Source organism: Solea solea, chromosome 1 (assembly GCF_958295425.1).
Source record: "Solea solea chromosome 1, fSolSol10.1, whole genome shotgun sequence".
NCBI classification, from domain to species: Eukaryota; Metazoa; Chordata; class Actinopteri; order Pleuronectiformes; family Soleidae; genus Solea; species Solea solea.
This window is the reverse complement of record NC_081134.1, coordinates 7,408,776-7,430,682: the sequence shown is the minus strand read 5'-3', so window position 1 is coordinate 7,430,682 and position 21,907 is coordinate 7,408,776. Positions and strand designations below refer to the sequence as shown.

General features: G+C 40.9%; 3 protein-coding genes across 9 annotated transcripts; 1 reads left to right on the top strand and 2 right to left on the bottom strand.

The window, feature by feature from the left end:
- Positions 1 to 207: 207 nt before the first annotated feature.
- Positions 208 to 2,565, bottom strand: LOC131459015 (transmembrane protein 69-like). Of its 3 annotated transcripts, none has more exons than XM_058628463.1 (3): positions 2,491 to 2,565; positions 1,081 to 1,125; positions 208 to 960 (listed from the first exon to the last, which is right to left on the bottom strand). In XM_058628463.1, exons 2-3 carry the CDS (start codon positions 1,117 to 1,119, stop codon positions 268 to 270), a joined length of 732 nt encoding a protein of 243 aa, XP_058484446.1. In that variant the 5' UTR covers positions 1,120 to 1,125; positions 2,491 to 2,565; the 3' UTR covers positions 208 to 267. The 3 variants fall into 3 exon arrangements, with proteins under 3 accessions (XP_058484446.1, XP_058484426.1, XP_058484436.1); XM_058628443.1 differs by lacking the exon at positions 2,491 to 2,565 and adding an exon at positions 1,287 to 1,724; XM_058628453.1 differs by lacking the exon at positions 2,491 to 2,565 and adding an exon at positions 1,298 to 1,724.
- Positions 1,617 to 15,469, top strand: gpbp1l1 (GC-rich promoter binding protein 1-like 1). 5 transcript variants are annotated; one of them, XM_058628425.1, is made up of 12 exons: positions 1,617 to 1,742; positions 3,485 to 4,805; positions 5,340 to 5,454; positions 7,653 to 7,782; positions 10,427 to 10,755; positions 11,110 to 11,185; positions 11,294 to 11,490; positions 12,149 to 12,292; positions 13,048 to 13,203; positions 13,915 to 14,039; positions 14,599 to 14,701; positions 14,858 to 15,469. In XM_058628425.1, exons 3-12 carry the CDS (start codon positions 5,395 to 5,397, stop codon positions 15,029 to 15,031), a joined length of 1,494 nt encoding a protein of 497 aa, XP_058484408.1. In that variant the 5' UTR covers positions 1,617 to 1,742; positions 3,485 to 4,805; positions 5,340 to 5,394; the 3' UTR covers positions 15,032 to 15,469. The 5 variants fall into 5 exon arrangements, with proteins under 5 accessions (XP_058484408.1, XP_058484392.1, XP_058484383.1 ...); XM_058628409.1 differs by lacking the exon at positions 1,617 to 1,742 and adding an exon at positions 1,749 to 1,895; XM_058628400.1 differs by lacking the exon at positions 1,617 to 1,742 and adding an exon at positions 1,749 to 2,006.
- Positions 15,470 to 16,731: 1,262 nt separating this feature from the next.
- On the bottom strand, positions 16,732 to 21,336 carry LOC131464550 (nuclear autoantigenic sperm protein-like). Its single transcript, XM_058637088.1, has 13 exons — positions 21,205 to 21,336; positions 20,949 to 21,055; positions 20,338 to 20,418; positions 20,114 to 20,217; positions 19,715 to 19,995; positions 19,333 to 19,418; positions 19,178 to 19,251; positions 18,766 to 18,954; positions 18,500 to 18,672; positions 17,967 to 18,032; positions 17,809 to 17,886; positions 17,562 to 17,722; positions 16,732 to 16,994 (listed from the first exon to the last, which is right to left on the bottom strand). The coding sequence occupies exons 2-13, from the start codon at positions 21,047 to 21,049 to the stop codon at positions 16,988 to 16,990; spliced, it is 1,401 nt and encodes a 466-aa protein (XP_058493071.1). The 5' UTR covers positions 21,050 to 21,055; positions 21,205 to 21,336; the 3' UTR covers positions 16,732 to 16,987.
- Positions 21,337 to 21,907: the final 571 nt, after the last annotated feature.

Below are 21,907 nucleotides of genomic sequence, written 5' to 3'. Positions count from 1 at the left end.
TTTACCTATAAGTTAGTCTTTTGCTGCATTGAATATTTTCATTTAAATATTAACAGGTTTCTGTCTCCATTTTGCAACTGTGAAAACTACTTATCTGTTGTCTTAATTACAGTATATACCACTTGTACAGCTTTCAAGTGTCCCAAGTATTACAAAGACAAATAATGCCGGATTGTTAAGCAACAGGGTGTAAAAAAAAAACACGTCTTCAATCAATTATACATTTTTATTTAGTAAATAAAGATCAGAACAAACTGGTCTCTTCTTTCAGCTCATAATCTTTTTGACCTTCTTCTCAGTGCAGAACTTTTTAATAATCAGTGTAGCCACCAGTGAGAAGGTGGCAACCAGAGTGAGGACAGTTCGCATGGCTTTGAACCAGGCAGGATAGCCAGGCAGCAGTGTCAGGTCGTAATACAGAGACAAACCTAGTCCCATGATTACTACCAGGGCTCCCTCTGAAATATTGTCTCTGCAGAGCAGGGACAGCCAGGCCAAAAGTGAGGGGACTACACTGTTGCCCAAGTTCTTCCAGTCTGGCTGAGCAGGACTACCAATAGGTATGGCAAACCCCCAGCGGGCACCTCCAAGGAAGGACACAATAGAGGCTCCATAAACGACTTGAGCATATGCCACTTCAGGGTAGAAGGACTGGGAAGCAGCCATAAGGAGAGGGGCTGATAAGAAAGGGATAAGTCCAGAAAAACCAAGGTAGAGGGCTGGTTTGGGAGCCTGAGTGATGGTTTTTAAACTAAGGCCTTCCTTGGCATTTCCTCGGTCTGAGGTGCTTTGGGAATTGCTTTGGCAGAGACGTGAGGCATACAAGCTCACTGGCCTGATGCTCAGCAGCTTTTTGGTGGACGCCACTCTAGAGGAAAACTGAGAGCAAAACAGCAGTTGAGCTGAAGTTGAGTAATTTGCTGTTCTGGTTTTCTGCTGAAGACATCTCCAGACTGACACCTGAGAACACATTAAAGGAGAAAAGTGCAAAAAACATTATTGTTCTATACAGGATCACGTGTTTTTATACTAGTATTTTAACAAGCATGGGATGGTGAACAAGTCACATTTTGATCTTACCTCATAAACTACGCGTCTACCAGTTGCAAGTCGAAACATTTTGATCTGAAAAAAGACACTTAATTAATCTGCAATTCAACTCCACCCATACAATATGTACTTTCTAATGTAAGCTTTGGTACAGCTACTCTGGGCTAATTGTAATGCTATGTCAAGCTAACATACAACTTGATGTAACATAAAGCTATCTAATGCAAACCACTCACCCTGTAGTTACCTTAACGTTACGATGTCATTCAACAACTTGCCGGGTGCACTGTAGTACAGTAATATATGGTAGCGAAACTAAAGGTCGTTTACTGAGCTACCATTCGATTAGTGCTCGATTACATGACTGTCTCTAAAACTGAATGAGACGGGATCTGACATCGACTGGTTTGGCTGACACTGGCGGGGAGGTATTGGGTTATATTCAAGTTGTCAAAACCAACTAGACATACTTCTAACATAGCTCTTCAATGGTTTTATTCGAATATATGACACCATCATTTCAAGTATAGATATGACATCTCGTTCAACTAGAAGAGAATTCGAAGAAGCCGTTCCGTTTCATCGGTTCACCAGTAACAACACTGTGGAACATCAATAAGTTGCATAAGCACGGCAGGTGTTGAACGCAGCACCAATGAGCCTGTTCGAAACCCCCTGTGCCAGCGCCAGTGGTAAGCACTCAGAAACCCCAAACAAACGTCAATAGCCGTGTTAATGGGAGGGCTACAGTTGCTGAAAAGTTCCATCTTGTCGGTGCTTGTGGCTTTAATGTCTATTTGAACCACTGTCCACTGGAGGCTATCTTGCTCCGGAGCGGCTTCACGGTACCGTCATGAACACAGCAAGTTAGCTCGCTAGCACTTAGCAAACTGATGAATGTGTGCTGCCGCTGTTAAGGTAGCCATTTTGAAACTGTGTTGTTCCAACGAAGCCAGGTCTGTTTACCTCTATTGTATCTATGTGACAGTCGCTTAAATAGACACTGTTGGCTACCACAGCCACAACATATGCATTTTTACTTCAGCAAGCCCTCTGAATCAATCAATTAATTTCAACTACCACGCAGCTTTCGTGGACTACTACTACTACTACTACTTATACAGGCTAGGTAACGCTAGCTTTAGCTAATAGTTGCTGCGCTAACGTAAACGTCAGTTAACTTATCAGAGATTGCGAGTAGTAGAGTTGGGATATCCCACATTAGGATATTAGTCATTGCGATATGTCGATAGTATATCAATATGCGCATTGAATCGCACTAGTGCGCCAGTATGTGTAACATTGCTTAGCTAGTTAGCTTGATGAAGCGTGCGTGTAACGTTACTATGTTGGTCTGCAGCAGTATTTGCGGACATGTGTAAAAATACTGAAACCTAACATGTATAAATGTAAGCTGCTCGTTGTTAGATGTGTGGGTACCGTTTGATTGTGAAGTTAATGTCTGTGCGGCACACTGTAGTAAACCCGTGTCTGTGGTAAACTCCGTGATGCTGAGCTGTTATGTAATACTTAAGTGGGGATACGACCGCGGTAGCGCCGACTTTTTGCATGCAGTTTATTTTTGTTTTGGGGTCCTGTTTTATTATAACGTGTCATGATTGAAACATAGCATGTAAACCGCAGTTTCACCCCACCGTAGACTTACTGTCAGGCCCGTTTGGATGTGCAGCAGTTTGACAACACGCACCGAGGTAGAACGTTTTCAAGTTATTTTTACACTGCTATAAATATTTAATTTACCAAAGCAGACTGGCTTTTATAAAGGAGACCGTTTTCAGCATGATACTATCCTTGGATCGCAGTCGTATTTTTTTTCTGTTTAATTGCATTTGAGTTGTCAAATGTAGATAAACTCGGCTCTTGAATTTAATGTTGTTTTGTTTTTTAAAAAAGACGTATATTTCATAATGTTTAACATATATGTATTATCAGGAACATGGTCGTAGTAGTTATAAATTGCTTTTTTATATTGGACTTCTCAACACAAAGTTATTAATCCAATCATAGAAGTATCAAAAATACAGTAAAATCTGTCAATAAATCAATAAACTGATCAGAAATGAGACCCAGGAACAGTACACCTGAACAAACTATATCTTTACAAGAGGATGTGGAGTTTGTCAGTCTTATCTCCCCTGATAATGGGGTGCTGATTCACCTGTATCAGTACTGTGGAAACTAATTATCTAGTTGGTGCATTACATTTCATTTATATACATATAGTGCAATATTTTGTCCAACCTGTTCATATGATGCTTGACTAAATATCACAAACACTTTACACTGCAACAGTACCACAAGCTATATAAAGTTAATGAAACTGAACTAATGAATTGGTAGCTATGAGAAGGTCTGTTGGCATCAGAGCCTAGACATCATTGATGTTTTTCTAAATTGTTTGTTAATGCTGCAGGTCCAGTCTGTTCCTGTGCCGATACCCATGAACCATCAGCAAGCAAACTGAAAACTGCACTGGAACTTTGTGGAAAAAAGTCATTCAAGAAGGAAAGACCCACTTGACACGTGCTATTTCTCAGTCTCAATTTTCCCTGAGAAAAACAAGTTGATTGAACTGACTTAAGTCCTGTTTTTTTGTCCATCTTTGTCAAATGACACAAAGACCTTTTGGTTTGTGGAGGATTTTTATTAAGGTTTTGGGCTTGTATATCTATGAAATCAAATCTACACCCTAAATCTGCTTTAATAAAAAAACGGCAGATAATTAAATGGGCATCTCACAAATGTGATGATAAAACGTGTAAAGATAAATTTGGCATTATAATGCATAATTTAGCTTCACCTCTTTTTCACTAACCAGAACTGAAAACAATGGCTATGTAACATAGGGTTTTTCTTCCTTCATTGTCATGTGACTTTGACTCCATTGAGCATTATTTTCTTCTAAGTCTGACAGCCTTTCACCAGTTTAATGAGGTGAGCAGTGGTTTTCATCGATGCCCATTGCCAGTAAAAGACTGTCTCTGAACACATTTTTCTTTTCTGCATGAGTTTAAGTGGAACTTAAAATGATTCGGTGAAAGGCAAATAGACGTAACAACATACTGGCACACAGTGTGGCAGGACAACGCTGTCTCATCTCCCATCTGGTGTCCAAGTTGAACTGCTACGTAAACCACTGTCCTTGTTTCAGGGCAGACAGCTTTCACAGACTGCTTCCATTCATTAACAATAAGACTGACTGGCATTTTCCTCTCTGCTGGGACTAATCGACCATCAAATCAATCAATTTGCCAATCAGCATAAAGTCCAATCACATTTTGAGACAGTAAGAGCAAAAGCCTCAGATGCATTGGTGAAGAACTCAGTCTGCCAGGGGAAAAGGAATTACCTGGACGGGAAACAGTAACACAGAATTCACAAGAGACCTAACCGGCATAGGAGCTGCCTGGGAATCTCATTCAAGAAGGAATATTAGTCCCTCATAGACCTCGGCACTTCCAAGAAAATCTACTTCTGCTTTGCCAGTTCTCTGGATTGCCATTCCAGATCATTCCTGCAACCTTTTGACCCATTTCCCAGTGTTTCACCCTGGACAAAGGGATCTGCCTCTGGGAAAAGGGGCTGTACTGTCCTGGCGGAGGTGGAGAGGAGGTTGTTGGTGTGCTACTCCCCATCTGTCATTGCACACACTTATCAGTGCCAACGGGCCTGAGGAACCGAGCCCAGTTGGACTGAGGGAGGAGGCAGAGGACTTCAGAGCCACAGTCTCTGGGGTAATGATAAAGCTTCACCTCACTGGCTTCGGCCAAACATGCATGTATGCAATAGCTTGGGGATGAACGACTGAATGTGGTCCATTGCAAGTAATTTGTCAATATTTTGCGGATAGCAGGTGCCAATTGTTCTCCAAACGCACACAATTGCACACATAATGATTTCAATTCAACATGGAGAGCCTAGTTATTTATCACATATTGCACACATTGCTAAATATTACTTGTGTTAAGCTACACGAGATATTTTCTGCCAAGCTGTCTGACAGTTATTAGTTCCACAAACACAGCTGCAGCCTGTCGAGTTTTGATGTTTTCTGCTAATAAAAGTAAATGTTTTGCCTTGTCTTTTGGGAGACATTAACACAGTAAATTTATAAAAAAACAAGACACAACATTTGCAGGAGAGAACATTAAATCAATAGGTATGCATGAAAGCAGATTTGATTACGTGTCGGACTCATGTTACTGCATGTAAAATGTATCTAATCTGAATGTTAAATGTTTTTTCTTGTTATTCATATCTGTCTTTAGATCCTGGCCATGAGGTTTGATGCCTCGATCCACTGACCAGAAACACTGGACCTAAATGGCGCAGCATGACTTTGTCCCTGCCTGGCTTAACTTCTCCACTCCTCAGCCTGCCAAGGTGTGTCTGTACTTTACATATATGTGTATATGAGTGTGTGGTAGGCGATCACAGGAGATGAGTCGATTTAAAGCTTTAAGTATTAACCTGACGGTGACATTGTTTTGTGAATGTGTATCTGTGCACCTGAGTGTGTATGAGTGTGAGTGACCTCAGCGACTGATGATACAGTCAGTCCAGGTTTTTATGGAGGATCATTGTGTTCTGTTATTTAAAAGATCTATCACAGAAGAAAGGAAACTATAACCTCAATGAACAGCTCCAAGTTCTGACGGAGGTTTTAAAGAAACTGGTCATAGATTTTCTTGCGGCTTGTCATTCCTAAATTTGGATAGGGCACTTGTGCAAGTTACTATTGATGATTATTAGTGGCACATTGATATTAATGATCAAATGAAAGTTTAGTAGCATTGCTCAATTATCTATTAGCAGTGGCACACTTCCAAATGAATGCAAGGGAATCACCGGTCATTTTTTTTGTAGGAGATGTAGGGTTTAAATCCAGTGGCCAACATGTCGAGGACTTTTCGTTGTTTTCGGTGTAGGGGCTAGTATCAGTATTGCATGTTGCATTCCATGATGTTTGAGGAGGTGTTTTCCTATGGGAAAATACCCATTGACCCTGATAGAGAAGACTATGCACCTTTCTCCTCTGAAGAGATACAAAAGAGCATGGCTGTAGAGCAACAACATAAATGGTATTGTGTAACTCTATACCCATTTGAAAATACACTGGTCTAATATAAAAACTATGTACTATTATTATTATCACCGTAACAACACTAAGAAAGAGGAGTTTCTGTTTAAGCAGCTCAAGGCAAATATTTTAGCCAATTTAGATGGATTGGCGTGCTCTACTTGTGTGATGTGGTGTTTTGTTGTTGCACATAATGTAAACGTCATGAGCTGTGATAAAACTGTACACTTAACTGACCTTTTGACCTGTGTTAGCTGTCTGACGTCATACCTCAGTGATTCTACAACCTTGGTTATTTGAACTGATTTGGTATGATTTTGAATAATGCTGCAATAAAGGTATCTGGTTTCTATTAATAATTTGCCAAAGTATTCAGAAAGCTTGGGTGCTTCAGGAATAATTAGGTACATTTTAGCCCTTTTTGTTTCTGCCTAGAGCTCAGTGTAATCTGAACTGTGGAAGTTGCCCGGTTTAGTCTGTTAGTGAACTTATGAGTCAAGACAGAGAAAATGGAGCACAAGGCATTGTCCTCATTTGGAACTAGTCTGATTTTGGAATCTCGGCAGAATACGTTGAAATGACTGAGATGTCAAACACACTGCTGTGTGGGTTAGTAATGGACTATTTAGACAGACAGACAGACGACTTTATTACAGTACATTCTGCCTTTTCCCTAACATGACTGACCTTCATCTGCAGATTTTTATTCATTAACTGATAAAACTATTACCTATGTTTTAAAAAAAGTACCAAAAAAAAAAATATATATACCACACCCCAGTGTAATAGGTGGTGGCCGTGGAACTACACCGTTTATTTTTATTGCTATCTGATATTAAATAAAAGCAAAATGGCTACACTACAGTGGCCAAGGGATTGAGCACTCAAGCATTTGCTTCCATCCCAAAACCATCTTAAGTCATTACCATAGAGCATTTCTGGTTTCGAGCCTGCAAAACTTGCCAAACAAAAGTTTCAAAAACATTTCAAATATGTTGCAACGTCTTCAAGATCACCATCCAGCTGCATATAGTCAAGTGGCAGTAATATGCTCTGTAATGACTGTTAAAGAATAATTACTGGCGAGTTGTAGTGACTTAAATATCAGTGTATAACTTAATGTCAACATAGCAGTGGTAAGTTAAGAGTTTTTTTTTGTTTCTTCAGCACAATGTGAACCAACAGCACAGTGGGAAAAGGAACTTGCACGTAACACTTTCCAAAATGACATGTAATCCAGTCCAGGGCAAATCAACTTCATAAGAGAGTATTGTTGAAAAATAACAATATTGTAATACTGTGATTTCTTTCTCGGACAATAATCATGTCATCAAAATCTGTAATCTTTGCATCCGTAACACCTACACTGCAGGAATGAATCAAAGTAGTACAAAAAGAGTATTTATGCAAAATTAAATTTTTTTCAAACATGAAGTAGAGAAACTGCCACTGTCCTTGTCTACGTGTTTATAATTGTCAACCATCTCTTGTTTACCCACAGTCCCCTGCTGCCAACCTTGACAAGCAAGGTGAGCCCCACCACCACAGAGACGGTAGAGTTGCTGTGAGCCGCCGCCGCCACAACTCCTCTGATGGTTTCTTCAACAACGGCTCTCTGCGTGCTCCAGCAGGTAACAGTGTGCACCAGTGACCCATCTGTGTGTTAACTTCATCTAATAAGTAAAAGAAAAGGAGCAGATTTATGAAACCAACAGCAACGGAGATCTGGTTGAATGTAGTATTAAACAAATGTAATTGTTGGTTGAATTCTAGACTGAAGTCAGGGTAAGTAAAATGATGTGAACGGACTTACAGAAAGATGATCCTATATTGACTAGGGTACAAAATGGTATTTATTTTATGCAACCTCTTGTAATTCAGCCCCAGACAATTACATTTTCATAGATACAGATATTCTTCATAGAATAAGAAAAACGGCAGTGTAATCACAGTCTTTAGAGTTGCATTGTTGTTTTTTGGGGTATAGACTGCATGTGTTGGGAGTCCACCTACAGCGAATAAGCATGAATAGACTTTCATCAGTCCAGTTTAACACGCAATTGCAGTAAACCTGAGTTTCTGAAGTCTGGCACAAATTAAAGCAGGAAGGAAATTGTATCTAGGCTTAGGTGTGAAACTTGTACACTTTAAGAAAAAAAAAAGAATTCTGAGTAAGAGAGGAAATAAACCCACTATGGTTACTCAGGCCGCTGGCTAGTGTTCACTTGGATAGTGAGTTGTGTACAGACATTTTGATCAGCAACAATTGCTTTTATATTGTCAGATGGTTATGAGATGATGCACAAGTCAAAGTTCAACTCCATCCAGTGGAATTGTTGTTTTTGCCAGTTTTATTATACGGTGCTAAGTGAGATCATTCACAAAAATGTGAAGGACATTGCAGTACAGTAAGAAAACACATTTCTCTGTGCAATGAAATTCTTTCTTTGCTGTCCACAAATGCAGAGTTAAAGTTCAAAAGAAATAGATAAAAGTAATAAAAGAACACACAGCATGAGCAGGATCTGAGAAGTATCTGATATGTACATATAGTAAAAAAATATGGACACTGTTGACATTTCATGTGCAGATGAAGAGAAGCTGTGCATGGTGTGCAAACTGAAGTAGGTGTGCAAAAGAAACTTAATGTGCAAAATTATTGTACGGCATATTTATTGCATTTTTCCTCTTGCTGCTGTCTTCTGTTCTTTCAGCTCCTTAACACTGAAGCAATAAATAATAGTATGTGTTTTGTGCTAATATTGTGTGTTGTGCTCAGAATGTGAGTGTGTGCTTGTGCATGTCTGCTCACAGACAGACAGGCCCTTATTGTCCTTTTTCACAAGCTTATTTGTCTGGTGGAAAAAAACACGTATAGGCCTTGAGGATGTGATACTGATTTCTAGACCGAAGCAGCTGAAACAGACTGTGGCTGCTGGTCTAACTCCTCTTGCTAGACATACTAATGATGGTAATTCAGGAAGTTCCTAGGGAAAACTTAAGCCTGGTTTATGCGACACCAAACTTTTAAATGTGTAGAAATGACAGAATAAACTTGGTAGTTGACGCTTTCCTCTCATGTGGCACAAGTTTGTATTCAGGACACTGTCACCCATGTGATTGGTCGTCTCTGTCTCCAGGTAGTTGTTTCATCTTCAACTGTTGGACTCAGGCCAAAACAAAATCTGCTTGTTTGTCTTGCATTTTTGATTTTTTTTTTTTTTTTTTTTTTTAACTGATGCACTGTACCTCAGTTTTTTTGCCCTCCTTTCCTCTCTTGTAAAATTAAATTAAAAATATTGTCCTTCTCAATTAAAACAACACCTTAATAGATATATTTAGATATACACCTATATAGAGATATTTAATATACAGATATTCGGGACTGTGCCAAAGTCTCAGCACACCACCACCACATTTGTTGTTTTTTATGTCAGTCAAATACTATGATCATTGGCATTTGGATTGGAATGATGCGACTGAAGGTTGGTCTTGCATATACACAGCAGTTATTTGTTGACATGAAATAGTAGGACAAACACAGATTTGACCAATTACATTAATTAGGTTTCCACTCCAGGTTTAAGAGCCAAGACACTTGATAGGCAGCCCGTGGCCAAGTGGAAAGGGAACTTGACTTGTAACCGGAAGGTCGCCAGTTCAAATCCCCACCCTGCCAAAAAGGGCTGGGGTACCCCTGAGCAAGGTACCCAACTCCCAATGCAGCCCACTGCTCCTAATTCTAGGATGGGTCAAAATGCAGAGGAATACTTTCCCTAAGGGGATTAATAAAAATAAACTTTAAAACGTTAGTTAGGTGTTTTTGTTGTTGTTATTATTCTGCCTCTTTTTGGTCTTTGGTCAAGAAACAATGTAACATTAGATGTATGCTGTGTCCTTCAACTGAAAACAAGCTTTGGCAAGCAAATACTGTCAGGCCTGACTGAAAGAGCATCTGTCTGTATACACTACACCAGCTGGGGCACAAGGCATTTATCAGAGTTGAGCAGGACAATATTTATCTTTAAGTTTTTGGAGGCCCTTTTTTTTTTTTTTTTGCTTTCATTCATACTCCACCCTGTTTGCAGCCGTCTCACTTTACTGGGGACACAAGATCTTAACACCGCCACACTGACAAACAGAGAGTCGTGTTGACGTGTTCACCTTTGTGTGAGCTCATTTGACAATGGTTTGAATGTTAGGGACATTTGTTTTACATTAAAATGTATACACTATAGTTTAAAGTTGAACACTGTACGTTTGTTGTCTTTGCAGGTGACGGATGGCAGCAGCCCTCTCTGCTTCTGAGGCATGACTCGGTGGACTCAGGGGTGGCCAAAGGAGGACATGGTGGGCTTGCAGGGGGATCGTGTTGGAAGGAAACCCCGAGCTGGCACGGAGCCCCGCGGGGTGCCCAGGACAGCCACCACCACCAGGGACGCCACCCCAAACGGGGAGGAGGCGACAGGGACAGGCAGGGGGTGCACCGGCAGCGCAATGGTAACTTTCATCCCCGCAAGGGCACCTCGTACCAGGACAAGTTTCCCAACGAGGAACGCAAAGACGGCAAGGACGACAAGCTTAAGTTTGTGGAAGAGGACTTTGTGAGTAGATAACACCTGATTCATTAAACAAACATAGAAACCATGCCACTGTCCTCAACATAGTTCTTAAATGACAGAGCTTTTTGAAAGGATAAAGATAATTTGAGTCAGAAGCAAAGCTATTTGAATGTTAAATAAAGAAAGCAGTGATAAATATGGCCTTCATTTAAAAAAAAAAAAAAAAGAAGGGATTGGTGACACTGCTACTGATCCCAGATAATCAAAAAACTACTTCACAAGTGTTATTTATTACAAGAATTACCCTGTTGCAAACCAGAAGGCTTTATCTTTGCTTTAACATCAAAATTCTGACTGCTAAGGTTTTAATGCAGATGCTGTATTTTTGTTTCATAGCCTTCCCTCAACCCTGAAACAACTGGAAAGCCTGTGAGTCAGATGCGAGCAGTGGCTCCTCATGCTGGAGTGTGGGGTAAGATAATTAACATTTGAAATTTGAAACTGTGTTTCTCGATTTATTTTTTCTTTTTCTTTTTTTAAACCTCTGTAACATTTCCGTTCTGTTGTGATTGTGTTTTAGAAAACCCCCCTAGTGGCAAACAGATGGTGTCCAAAATGCTGGTGATCAAGAAGATTTCCAAGGAAGACCCCAGCACAGCCTTCTCTGCGGGGTTTGCCACTGCTGGCATTCTGCCCACAAATGGCAACAAAGCTCCCATTGCAGGCTCCAGTGTCTACAAGAACCTGGTCCCAAAACCTGCTGTGGCCCCCACCAAAGTAGGATTCACTGTTATGTGTTACACTTTCTTTATTTAATTTAGCAGACACACTGTTATGATAATTAACAGGGGTGTGCATCTCTCCCTTAGAGGACAATTCAATACATATCTGGATACATGGGTAACAATATGTTAATTCCAGGGAAGATACTTTTTATTATGAAACATTCAATTCTTATTTAATGAATTAAATAAGCCAGATCTGTCGGTGGTTTCCTTCACAAAGTTATTCCATAGAAGACCAAAAAAACCTTTGTGTGTTTAAAGTGCTGCAGGTTCACAGTGAAGAACATGAATTAATTCACACCCATTATGTTGTTGGGGACTCGCAATTCAGAGTCATCTGTTTTTGCATTTTGAAATTGCTCAAGTGCTTTAGCCATATCGTGTACTCTTCAGAGAGAAGGTGATATGACAGTAAAAGACAAATGGTATAGAAAGGAGTAGCATAGCAGCTTCATTAGATCAACCAATTACATAAAAAACTAACCAGCTATTGGTTAATAGTGAGTTCAGATCACTACAATGCTCCTTGTGTTGATGAGTTTGTATTTTTTTATGTTTTGTATGGGTTAATTTTTACAGTAATCAGAAATCTTAGTACACATAGCATGTGTGCTGTGCTGCGTTTAATAGAGAGTCGTTGTTTCTTCCAGAGCACCCAGTGGAAATCCAGCGGTAGAGAGATCACCAAGTCTGGCCTCCACGTGCCAGGCCGAGATTCAGTCTTCACCAGCCCCGTCTCTGCAGCCAAACCCAGCACCCCAGTCAGTGCACCACAGCTTAACACCCCAAAAGAGGTGAGGGCACCAGACAAGCTAGAGATTGTCTATATATGTGGGGCAATCGTGGCTCAAACGGAAGGTCTGGTCTACATGTCCCTGGGCAAGACACTTAACCATAAGTTCTCCTGAGAGCTGTAATGCCTAAAGCGCTGCATGTACATACACTTTATGAATGAGAGAAACTGTGAATGGCAAAACTGTAGTGTGAAACACTTTGAGTGGTCATCAACACTAGAAAAGTGCTCTATAATTACTGGCTATTTATCATTTAGTCACAACAAGACCACTTCAACAATTATTTTATTACAAACGTACTTGACTTCTCAGTGAGCAAAGAGAGGAAATTCCAGTGTAGCACTCTGTACTGCAACTGCACACATGATACAGTATGTGGAGCTGACCTACCCCAGTGGGAGAAAATGACAGGTTTGGTCTAAACATAGTTGGTGTGTTAAATGTTAGTGTGGTTACTGACGGAGATGCTTACTCATCGGTGCACATCAGCAGTGTATGTGTCCTTTCCTCCCTCTAGTCTGTTCAAATGTGTGATCATAAACTTCCATATTCATCAGAAAGTATCAGTTAACTGTAGCTGCTTTATATGACATGGACCATGTGTTTTTATTATAGCATTTATTTTTTATTTCAGCCAAACGCTGTGTAGTTATAGGTTGGGTTTATTTTGGAGGTTGGGGGGAAAGGAAAAAGTTCTGACTTCCTTGTCTTGTTTGCATGGTTTCTCCCGGCGCCTTCGGCCATGACACCTCCAGCACCCTTCCAGCACAACTCCCCCCATAGACATTGCCCCATCGAGGCTGAAGCTGATGCGTCGCGGTCCGGACCGAAAGAGCGAGTTCCTGCGAGCTCTAAAGGATGAAGGCACCGGAGAGCTGACGACAAGCAGTAGCCCGGGAACATCAGGAGAGGTACTTGTGACGGGCAATGACCCATAAGAACATGTATACATGTGAATCTGCTCAGATTTAAACCCTTATTTATACTCGCCATGGTATCATGGTGTGGACCTCCATAGATAGTGCTCTTTTTATGCTCTGAAACACTAGGCATGAATGAACAGTTAACTGAATAGAATTTTGTACACAATGACAAAATTAGTGATGGATCTTCTGAAAACTAGTGCAATAAAAATATTTCAACACACAATACTAAATAAATACAAGACATAGCAGTAAAATGTCTAAAAATACAGGGCGGTATGACACTCTACAAGACATTATTCAGAGGAATGAGTTCTTTTAGCTCTGGGGAAGAAGCTGTTTATCAGTCTGTGTGTACGGGTCTTGATGCAACTGTATTGCTCCTCTGGGGGCAGCAGACTGGCTAGGATGAGAAGGACTTTTCATTATTGTTCCTGCTCTGCTGAGGAAGTGAGGTGTTTCAATATCACACAGAGAGTGGGAAGCAGCCAGTAATGCTCTCAGCTGTACTAATGACAACATATCTTCATCACATGACTGCACATAGTGAGTGTAGCATGGGATTCACATGGTCTCTAGGATTTGACTGTGTATGTAACAGACCTGTTTACCCTTACTAGACATAAAGCACATTAGGGCCAACAGGGATGCGAAAATATATTTTTGAAACTTGTTCTCTTACTGTGTGAATTTTCTCAGGGTGAATGTAACACACCAGAGCCCAAAGCTTACGGTGAAGAAGTCTGCCATGAGAACGGTCTGTCCTACTCCCTCAGTGACTCAGACACTGAACACCTGTCCAGCTCCCTGGAGGCAGAGCACAGGTACCACACTTAACAGCCTCACACACACACACACACACACACACACACACACTCTCACAGTTTGTACAGCTGTTCTTCTTTGGGCTCTGCATTGACTTCTATTCATCTGGACAGCCTAAGCAAAACATTACAGTTAATGACTAACCTTAACCTGAGCAATTTAATTCAAATCTCAGCCCTAAATTTGACCAGTTCCTTCAGAAATTAGGTTTTGCCTCATTAAGACCAGGTTGTGGTCCTGACAACAAGTTTGGTGTTTTTGCCAGGAAATGTCCTTAAGTGGTGACAAATACAAGTATACACTCACACTCATAAACACAATGTGTTGTTAAGGTTACCTAAACCTAACCCAAACCTGATTGTAACCATGCAACCAACCAACTCAAAAAGCCATTTAAAGTTTGTGAAGACCAGCCAAAATGTCCTCACAATGTCAAATATTCTCACTAAAATAGGTTTGATGAAAAATGTGTCCTCAGCCTTCTACAGATGTGCACTTACACACACACACACACACACACACAGCTAAGCTAAGCAGAAAGTGACTATGCTTATGTAGGTTGCTGAAGGCGATGGGCTGGCAGGAATATCCAGAGAATGACGACAACTTCCTGCCTCTGACGGAGGATGAGCTGAGAGAGTTCCAGACTAAAACTGAGCAGGTGAGACCTCAGGGGAAAGAATGACTTATGACTGCTGACTGGATGCAGAATCACTTTTGTCTGTTTTTATTACTTTAACTTCACGATTGTCACATTTGTGAACAAAGTGAAAAAAAGAATGAAATGACACCTCGTGTCTCCATTATCGGTGTCCAGCTGAAAAAGAACGGCATGCAGAGGAATGGGATTCTTCCGAGGGCGCGGGGCGTGACCCTCCACTTCACCCCCTGGAGGAGTGTGGCGGAGGCGCACGTCGAGGAGGGCTCAGAGTCCGAAACCAGTAGCAGCAGCAGCCAGAGCTCTGATGATGACGACTGCATCAAATCCTAACGTGGCTTTATGGAACAAAAAAAAACAACAACACAACAGCCAACTACACATCCCAGCAAGCAATTCCCCCTCTTCCTCTCTCATCTTTGTTTTTAGAGCACCATTTTGAATTTATTTTCTTTTGACTTTTTTTTTTTTTGTTGTTGTTGTTCTTGCACAAGGGAAAAACCAATCATATCCCAGTGAAGGGGGAGATTCCTGCTCCGCCAGACGTCGTTTTCCCTGCGTTTCCTCCTTCACTGCAGACCCCGCCCTCTTCCCTTTTTTTTTTTCTTCCTCGCTTTGTGGAACTGAAGTGTTCATCAAGAAAAGAAGGGCAATGAATGCACACTTGATTCTGCTTCAAACAGACTAACTCATTTCATTGATGATGCTGATGACACATTAATGATATTAATAAAAATTGGTTCCTGACAAGCTGATATGTTTCAATATGAATCTGGCTACTGTGGTGTTTTCAGCAGGGATGGGATGATGATATGATACCGATATCCCAAACTCGAGGATACCAATACTAGTCTGATTGTTATTTTAGACCACAATGCTAACACATTTGGGCTGAGTCATTTCAAAGACACAATTCTCCAACTGCGTAACAAATATTGTTCTCCCTCGGACTCGGCTAAAATGCTTTAACTGATTGCAGTATTGGATTTAACATTTTTATCTGTTTATTTTGACCAGTATCGGACTCATCATTCCCATCCCTAGTTTTCAGTTCATTTGTGGTCAACTAACTATATACGTATATTCTCATGTAGTACAATAATGGATTGTACTGAAAAGTGAACACAGATCAAAGTTTTATTTTCCTAATGGAAAGCGTTCTCATTTTCACTGATATAATTGGATTTTAAGCCAATTTAAATGTATTCCGTGGACAAGGTTGTACCTACAATTGGTGTCTGGGTCAACGTTGTCTGAATGTAAATATTAGAAACAAATGTTTTCTATCTTGTCGCTGCTGAGATCTGCTTCAATGTTTTTTTTTAAATGAATATTTACTAAGACAGATGTGATTGTAGGCAGCAAACACTGAAAACTGAGAAGAAAAGACTTCATTTTATCATTAAGATCTTTACAACACCACAGAATTTAGGAAGAAGTGTTAACATTTTTGTGCCCGTTACAAAAAGATCTGTGGTAAAGCTTTGTCATTAAAATCATGTCCGTTCAGATAAGAATTAACGTGCAGACTTTGTGACAAAGCTGTCCAGAGAAAACGAGGCATAACAGCGCTGTTTCACTTAATTATCCAATGTTTTGTTTTGAGGCTAAAGTTGAACATTTGTTGACAGATACTTTGACTTTCCACAGTATAAGTACAGGTGTCATTCATAAACAATAGGTTGCAGGTGAGAAAGCAAGAGTTTGACTCTTAAAGCAGTTAAAGGAAAATTAGCTCTAATGCATGTAGTTGATATTCAGTTCAAAACAGACAAAGAGACATCAGTCAAGCCGAGTGGGCAGGAATATTTCATCTTCAATTAGAGTTAACATTGAATGTCAAATCAACTAATTCTGGACTATTTACCTCCTCAGTTTGAATGATTTATTTATTACAATAACTGATTAAACTTAAAATCTGAATTAACCTGTCATAATTAGGTCCACAGACCAGTTTAACTAATTAAGCCATTTATAGTGAGGCATAATTGTGTTCAGGCTCTTTCATAATAAAAAAAACGTTTTACAGGGAAAATATTTCAAAAATTTATTTTCAAGCAAGTATTTTTTCCCTCAGAGTTGCAGTACATATGTTAATGGATCAACAAAGTGCCATTTGTTTTTTTTTATCAAATTACAACATTTTTATTCAACTTAACAGGTTACATGATGTGACCCAACACGAACACAACAGGCATAGAAAAAGACACACATATTTACAACAAGTGTAGAACAGTAAGAACGTAGTATGGTGATGGAGACAACAAAAATGTGGAGCCGAGTCCAACTTCACTGACTGAGAGAAAAAGAGAGAGAGAAAACTTCAGTTAGAACCACAACAGGGAGAAACACAGCTCATTCATCTGCATTATTGACTGTTCAAAATGCACTAATTCAGTCTTTGTATGATTATATAACCCAGCATCCACATTAGAAATTGAAGTGATCAGATCCGATCTGTGTCTATACTGACATGGTCTAATCTTCCACATGGATTTCCGTAGCTACAGGCCCAACGAGAGGGTGTTTATTCTGAAATCGGGCACTTTTCAATTCTGCTGAGTTGACGCGTTGTGTTCCATCGTACAGCAAAAATATAACTCATATTTTCTGCGGGAACAGACTGACAGAACAGCGGACTAGAGCTGAAACAATTACTCCATTAGTAAATTAATCGTCAACTATTTTGATAATCGATTTGAAGCTTTTTTCATTATTAAAAACAAGATTTCTGATTGTTTCAGCTTCTTAAATGCAAGTATTTTCTGGTTTCTTTGGCATTTGAGAATATCATTGATATTATATTTTAAAGTTACGCACTTCAGTTTCAATGTGGACACAAAATACAAACAGCAGCTCGTACCTCTCGACCTCCATAGTGTTCGTGTGTCTGTTCGTCTGCTTTCCGTCTTTGTCTGCTCCATCAGTGGGAGGCGCCTTCACCCTGTTGGTTTTGTCGTCGACCTGGACCTGCTTCACCTTCTTAACCACACCTGCCTTTACTGGACTTTCCTCTGGCTTCCTCTGGATAAACAAAATAAACCAACACGCTTCATTCAGATCTGAATTCCATACTGTAAATTCAAAAAAGAAAAAAGTAATCGCCTCACCTTCTTCCTGACCAGGTGGGAGATGTCCGAGACTGGAGCTGTGGTGGGGGCATGTCCGTTGGTTGATGTGCCATTAATCTGGAAGTAAATCATAAATAAGTAAAAAAAAAAAAAAAAAAAAAAAAAACTTTCTCATTCATTTGTGCATCACAACTCACTTTTGAAGAGGAAGTGTCACCATTCTGTGCTGTGGTCTCAGCGAATGAAGAGGTCGAGCCTTCACCCTGAGAACAACAATAATGCAGTTAATTAAGTTCATGCATTTGTCAATTGTGTTTCAATTCATCCGTCATCAGTGACCTGTGCTAAATTGACAACTTTAAAGAATGCCTTTTCATATCTAATACTCCGAGGTGTGAGATCGTTTTTAGATGTGCCCTCAACCCGGGACGAGCAAGCCTTTTCTGTAGCTGCCCCTAAACTATGGAACGATTTACCAACTGAAATTAATCTGCCTCCACCATTTGACATTTTAAATCACGTCTAAAAGACCCAACTCTTCTCCTTTGGCCTTCACTTCAGGATGAGAACAGTCTCAATTAACCCAGACACTTCTATCTAGATGTTTACCATTTTATTATTTTACTTGACATTTCAATATCACAAATAGGCAAATAAAACTGTTTTTGAATTACATTTGCATCAAATTGTTGCCGTTGGATCGGTTTATAGCAGGTATAAGGAGACTCACCATTACACCCTGCACAGTCTCAGAAGCAGCACTGGCCAGTTTCAGTCCCTCTGTGGCGTCCTCCACCTTCTCCTGGATCTCTGGGAGCAGAGCCTTCAGCTCCTCCATCTCCTTCCTCTCGCCGGGCAGATCCTCCGGACCCTTGACCTTGTCCAGCAGCTCATGCAGGTTGTCTGTAAATCGCAGAAGATGCATTAGCCCATGCTCCAGTTGTGATCCTACCGCGTCGCCAACCGTGGTCGCCTAAGGACGATAACACTGCGTACCCAGCCTGCTCTTGATGACGGAGATTGAGCTCTTGAGCTCCTTGATGGCCCGGCTGTACTGAAGGCTCAGGCTGTAGGTGAGGCCGAGCTGGTAGTGAGTCTCGGCGAGCAGGCGGCTGTCTGAGTCCAGGTGTTTCACCTGCAGATTCAGACACTCCTGGAAATCATCCAAGGCCTGAGTGTAATTTCCTGGGGGAAAAAAAAAAAGCATGTAAGATTATATACCAGGACACGATACAGTTCAAATCCATAACATGGCTCCATCCATATTACTATGGTTTCAGCATAGTAATCACAAAACTATTAAGCTGCACTGGGCCTTTGTGAGCCAGTGCATTTCCTACAGTATCTTCATATTCACCTTGAAATAAACCCGACTTAAAACATCAACAGAATCCGTCGTGGTTTTTACCTGATTCAGCAGAAACTTCACCCAGTTTGAGGTGAGCCTGAGCCGCCATGAGCTGATCGTCCTTTGTCTCTTTCCTTAGAAAGAAATAAAACATTAACACGGGAGCTGTGGTTCAGTGGTGGAAAACTTCACTCAAAAGTCAAGAGTTAAGAAACCTTTTGTAAATGACTTTAGCCACTTCAAGCATCTCCCAGGCCAGCTGCAGGTTCCCCACCTCTTCCTCCTCCTCCTCCTCACTGTCCTGAGAAGACAGCAGATTTAAAACCTGACAATTCTAAATCACCCTTCAAGTCTTGACTTGCACTTGAACTGATTGGTCAAGTACCTTCTCAGCAGTGGCATCTCCTTCACCTTCCTCTTGTGCCTCGCCCTCCATTTCTGCATCATCACCATCTTCTTCTTCTTCTTCATCGTCGTCTGGAAAAACAAAACAAAAAACAACTTCATGTTCAGATGACCTGATGTTCAGATGTCCTTAAATACATCATGGTGCTTGTTTATAGTTAAGCTCAGTATTTAAATGGAGAGAGGAAAGACACCTTCTTCTTCCTCTGGTTTGTCCGCTGCTGCTCCTTCCTCTGTTTTTTTGTCCACTGATGCTTCCTCTCCTTCCTTCTTGCCTTCCTTTTCCTTCACATCTTCCTTTTCAGCAGATTTCTTCTCCTCGTCTTTCTTCTCCTTCTCTGCCTCTCCCGGTTCTTCATCACCGTTCTTCTCTGCTTCTTTGCTCTGCTTGCCTTCAACCTTTTCAGCATCTTCACTTTTCTTCTCCGCCATGGCGTCGTACACTTGGACCCTCAGCTCGTCTCTGGTCTTCTCTGTTGGGATTAGAATGGATCATTTAATGCAAATATGAGCCTTAAAAAAAAGAAAGAACATAAAAGATCTTCTTGAAATGAAAAATGACTATTTTATTATACGTGAACCATTTCCTACCATCGATGTTTTCAGTGCCTTCAACGTTTGAGTCTTTGGGTTTCTCTTCATCGTCCTCCTCCGGCACGCCCTCCAGAGCGTTACCCAGGACAGAGTTTTCCATCCTTTGAAAAACACCAGTCATGTTAGTTCTTCACACTTTCACTAGTTTCTACAAACGCACAACAATTCTCCTTTTTCTAAAAAAGAATCAGTCTGAACTGGATGAAGATTCATGAACCCACCGAGCCAAATCCAGCAGTGCTTTACCGCACCAGAAGAAAGCCTCTCCACACTCGTCTGCTGTGTCTCCGTATGTTTTAGCTCTGAAACAAAAGAATATATACACATTACACTGTTACTTGGGGAACTATTGGCGCTTTTCCACTACACAGTTCCCACACGGCACGGCACGACTCGGCACGGTTTGTGTTTTGCTTATTGGCAGCGTGTGAATTGGTATGAAAGATGAGTGATAGAAAATGCGCTGCATGTGCAATACGCACTGTATGAAAGTATGAAATTTGATGACTCCGCCCACGTCAAGGAAGTATTATAGTTATGGAAAACCATACCAAACCATGTAGAGTCGTGTCGTGCCATGCTGGACCTGCATCGTGGAAAAGTGCCATTTGTCACAGATAAAAATGTCCTTTCATGCAAACCAATATTTGAGTAGAAACCAAACAAAGTTTAGTTCAAACTTAAATACAACACACTACATTAAATTACTACCTTAAATTAGTTCTAACCTGTGACACACTTTCTTATCATGCATTTACTGTTTTGTTTATCTTTGTGTCCTTTAACAGCCAGCAGACAATACAGTAAAACTATTGTGATGATGGACACTCACAGCATGCCGCAGGCCTCCTGCAGGACGCTCACCGCCTCCACCACCTTCCCCATCACCAGGTGCTTCTTACCGGTGCCGATGAGCTTGTTGGCCTCCTCCATGTTAACCTACACAGCGCAGACACAGAACAGCACTTTCAGCCCAACTCTGGGACTAAAACATGTGAAACTGTGAGCACACTTCTTGCTGCTGCTCCACACTGTGGTGAACGCTTCAACACACCGGCGAAAAAAACACTAAATAAGTAAACACGTACCTTTGAATGGTGGGCGAAAAAAATCACGTGAAAGACTGCGAGTGATGTCCGGCAGCGGCTCGTGGCTCTGCTGCTGCTCCTCCTCCACTGACACGACTGTTGTTTCAATTTGGCGCGAAATGTTCCTGCGTTTTCCGGCTGACTTCCGTGCTCGTGAACTTGCGCGGGAGAATTCTTAAAGGGACAGAGTACTAGGCAGGTCGATAGATAGATAGATAGATAGATAGATATTATACAATACTTGTGCAGCACTAACAGATAAAACGATTGTTGATCTGAATGACCAGATAGACAGACAATCACATTACTCTGTTTTCTTTATAACATATAAGAGAAAATACTATACTATTTAGATAATATCACATGTATTTATTATTATTTTAGCTATGACTGCAGAGTATGTGCGTGTGCACACGTGTGTGTATGTGTGTCCAGGTATTACTAATGTTGTGGGGACCTAATTGTGGTTAAGGTTAGAGTATGTCTCCAGGAAATGAATGTAAGTCAATGCAATGTCCCCTCAAGTCATGAATGTCGAACATATGTGTGTGTGTGTGTGTGTGTGTGTGTGAGAGAGAGAGGGTGTCTGCATGTGCAATTACATGCTACTGTCATGTCCTGCTGTGAGGGACAGGGATGGTCCCGCTCCCCTCTGAGCTCCTCCTGTTGATTTCACTCTGTTGCTGCCTGATTCAGACAAGTC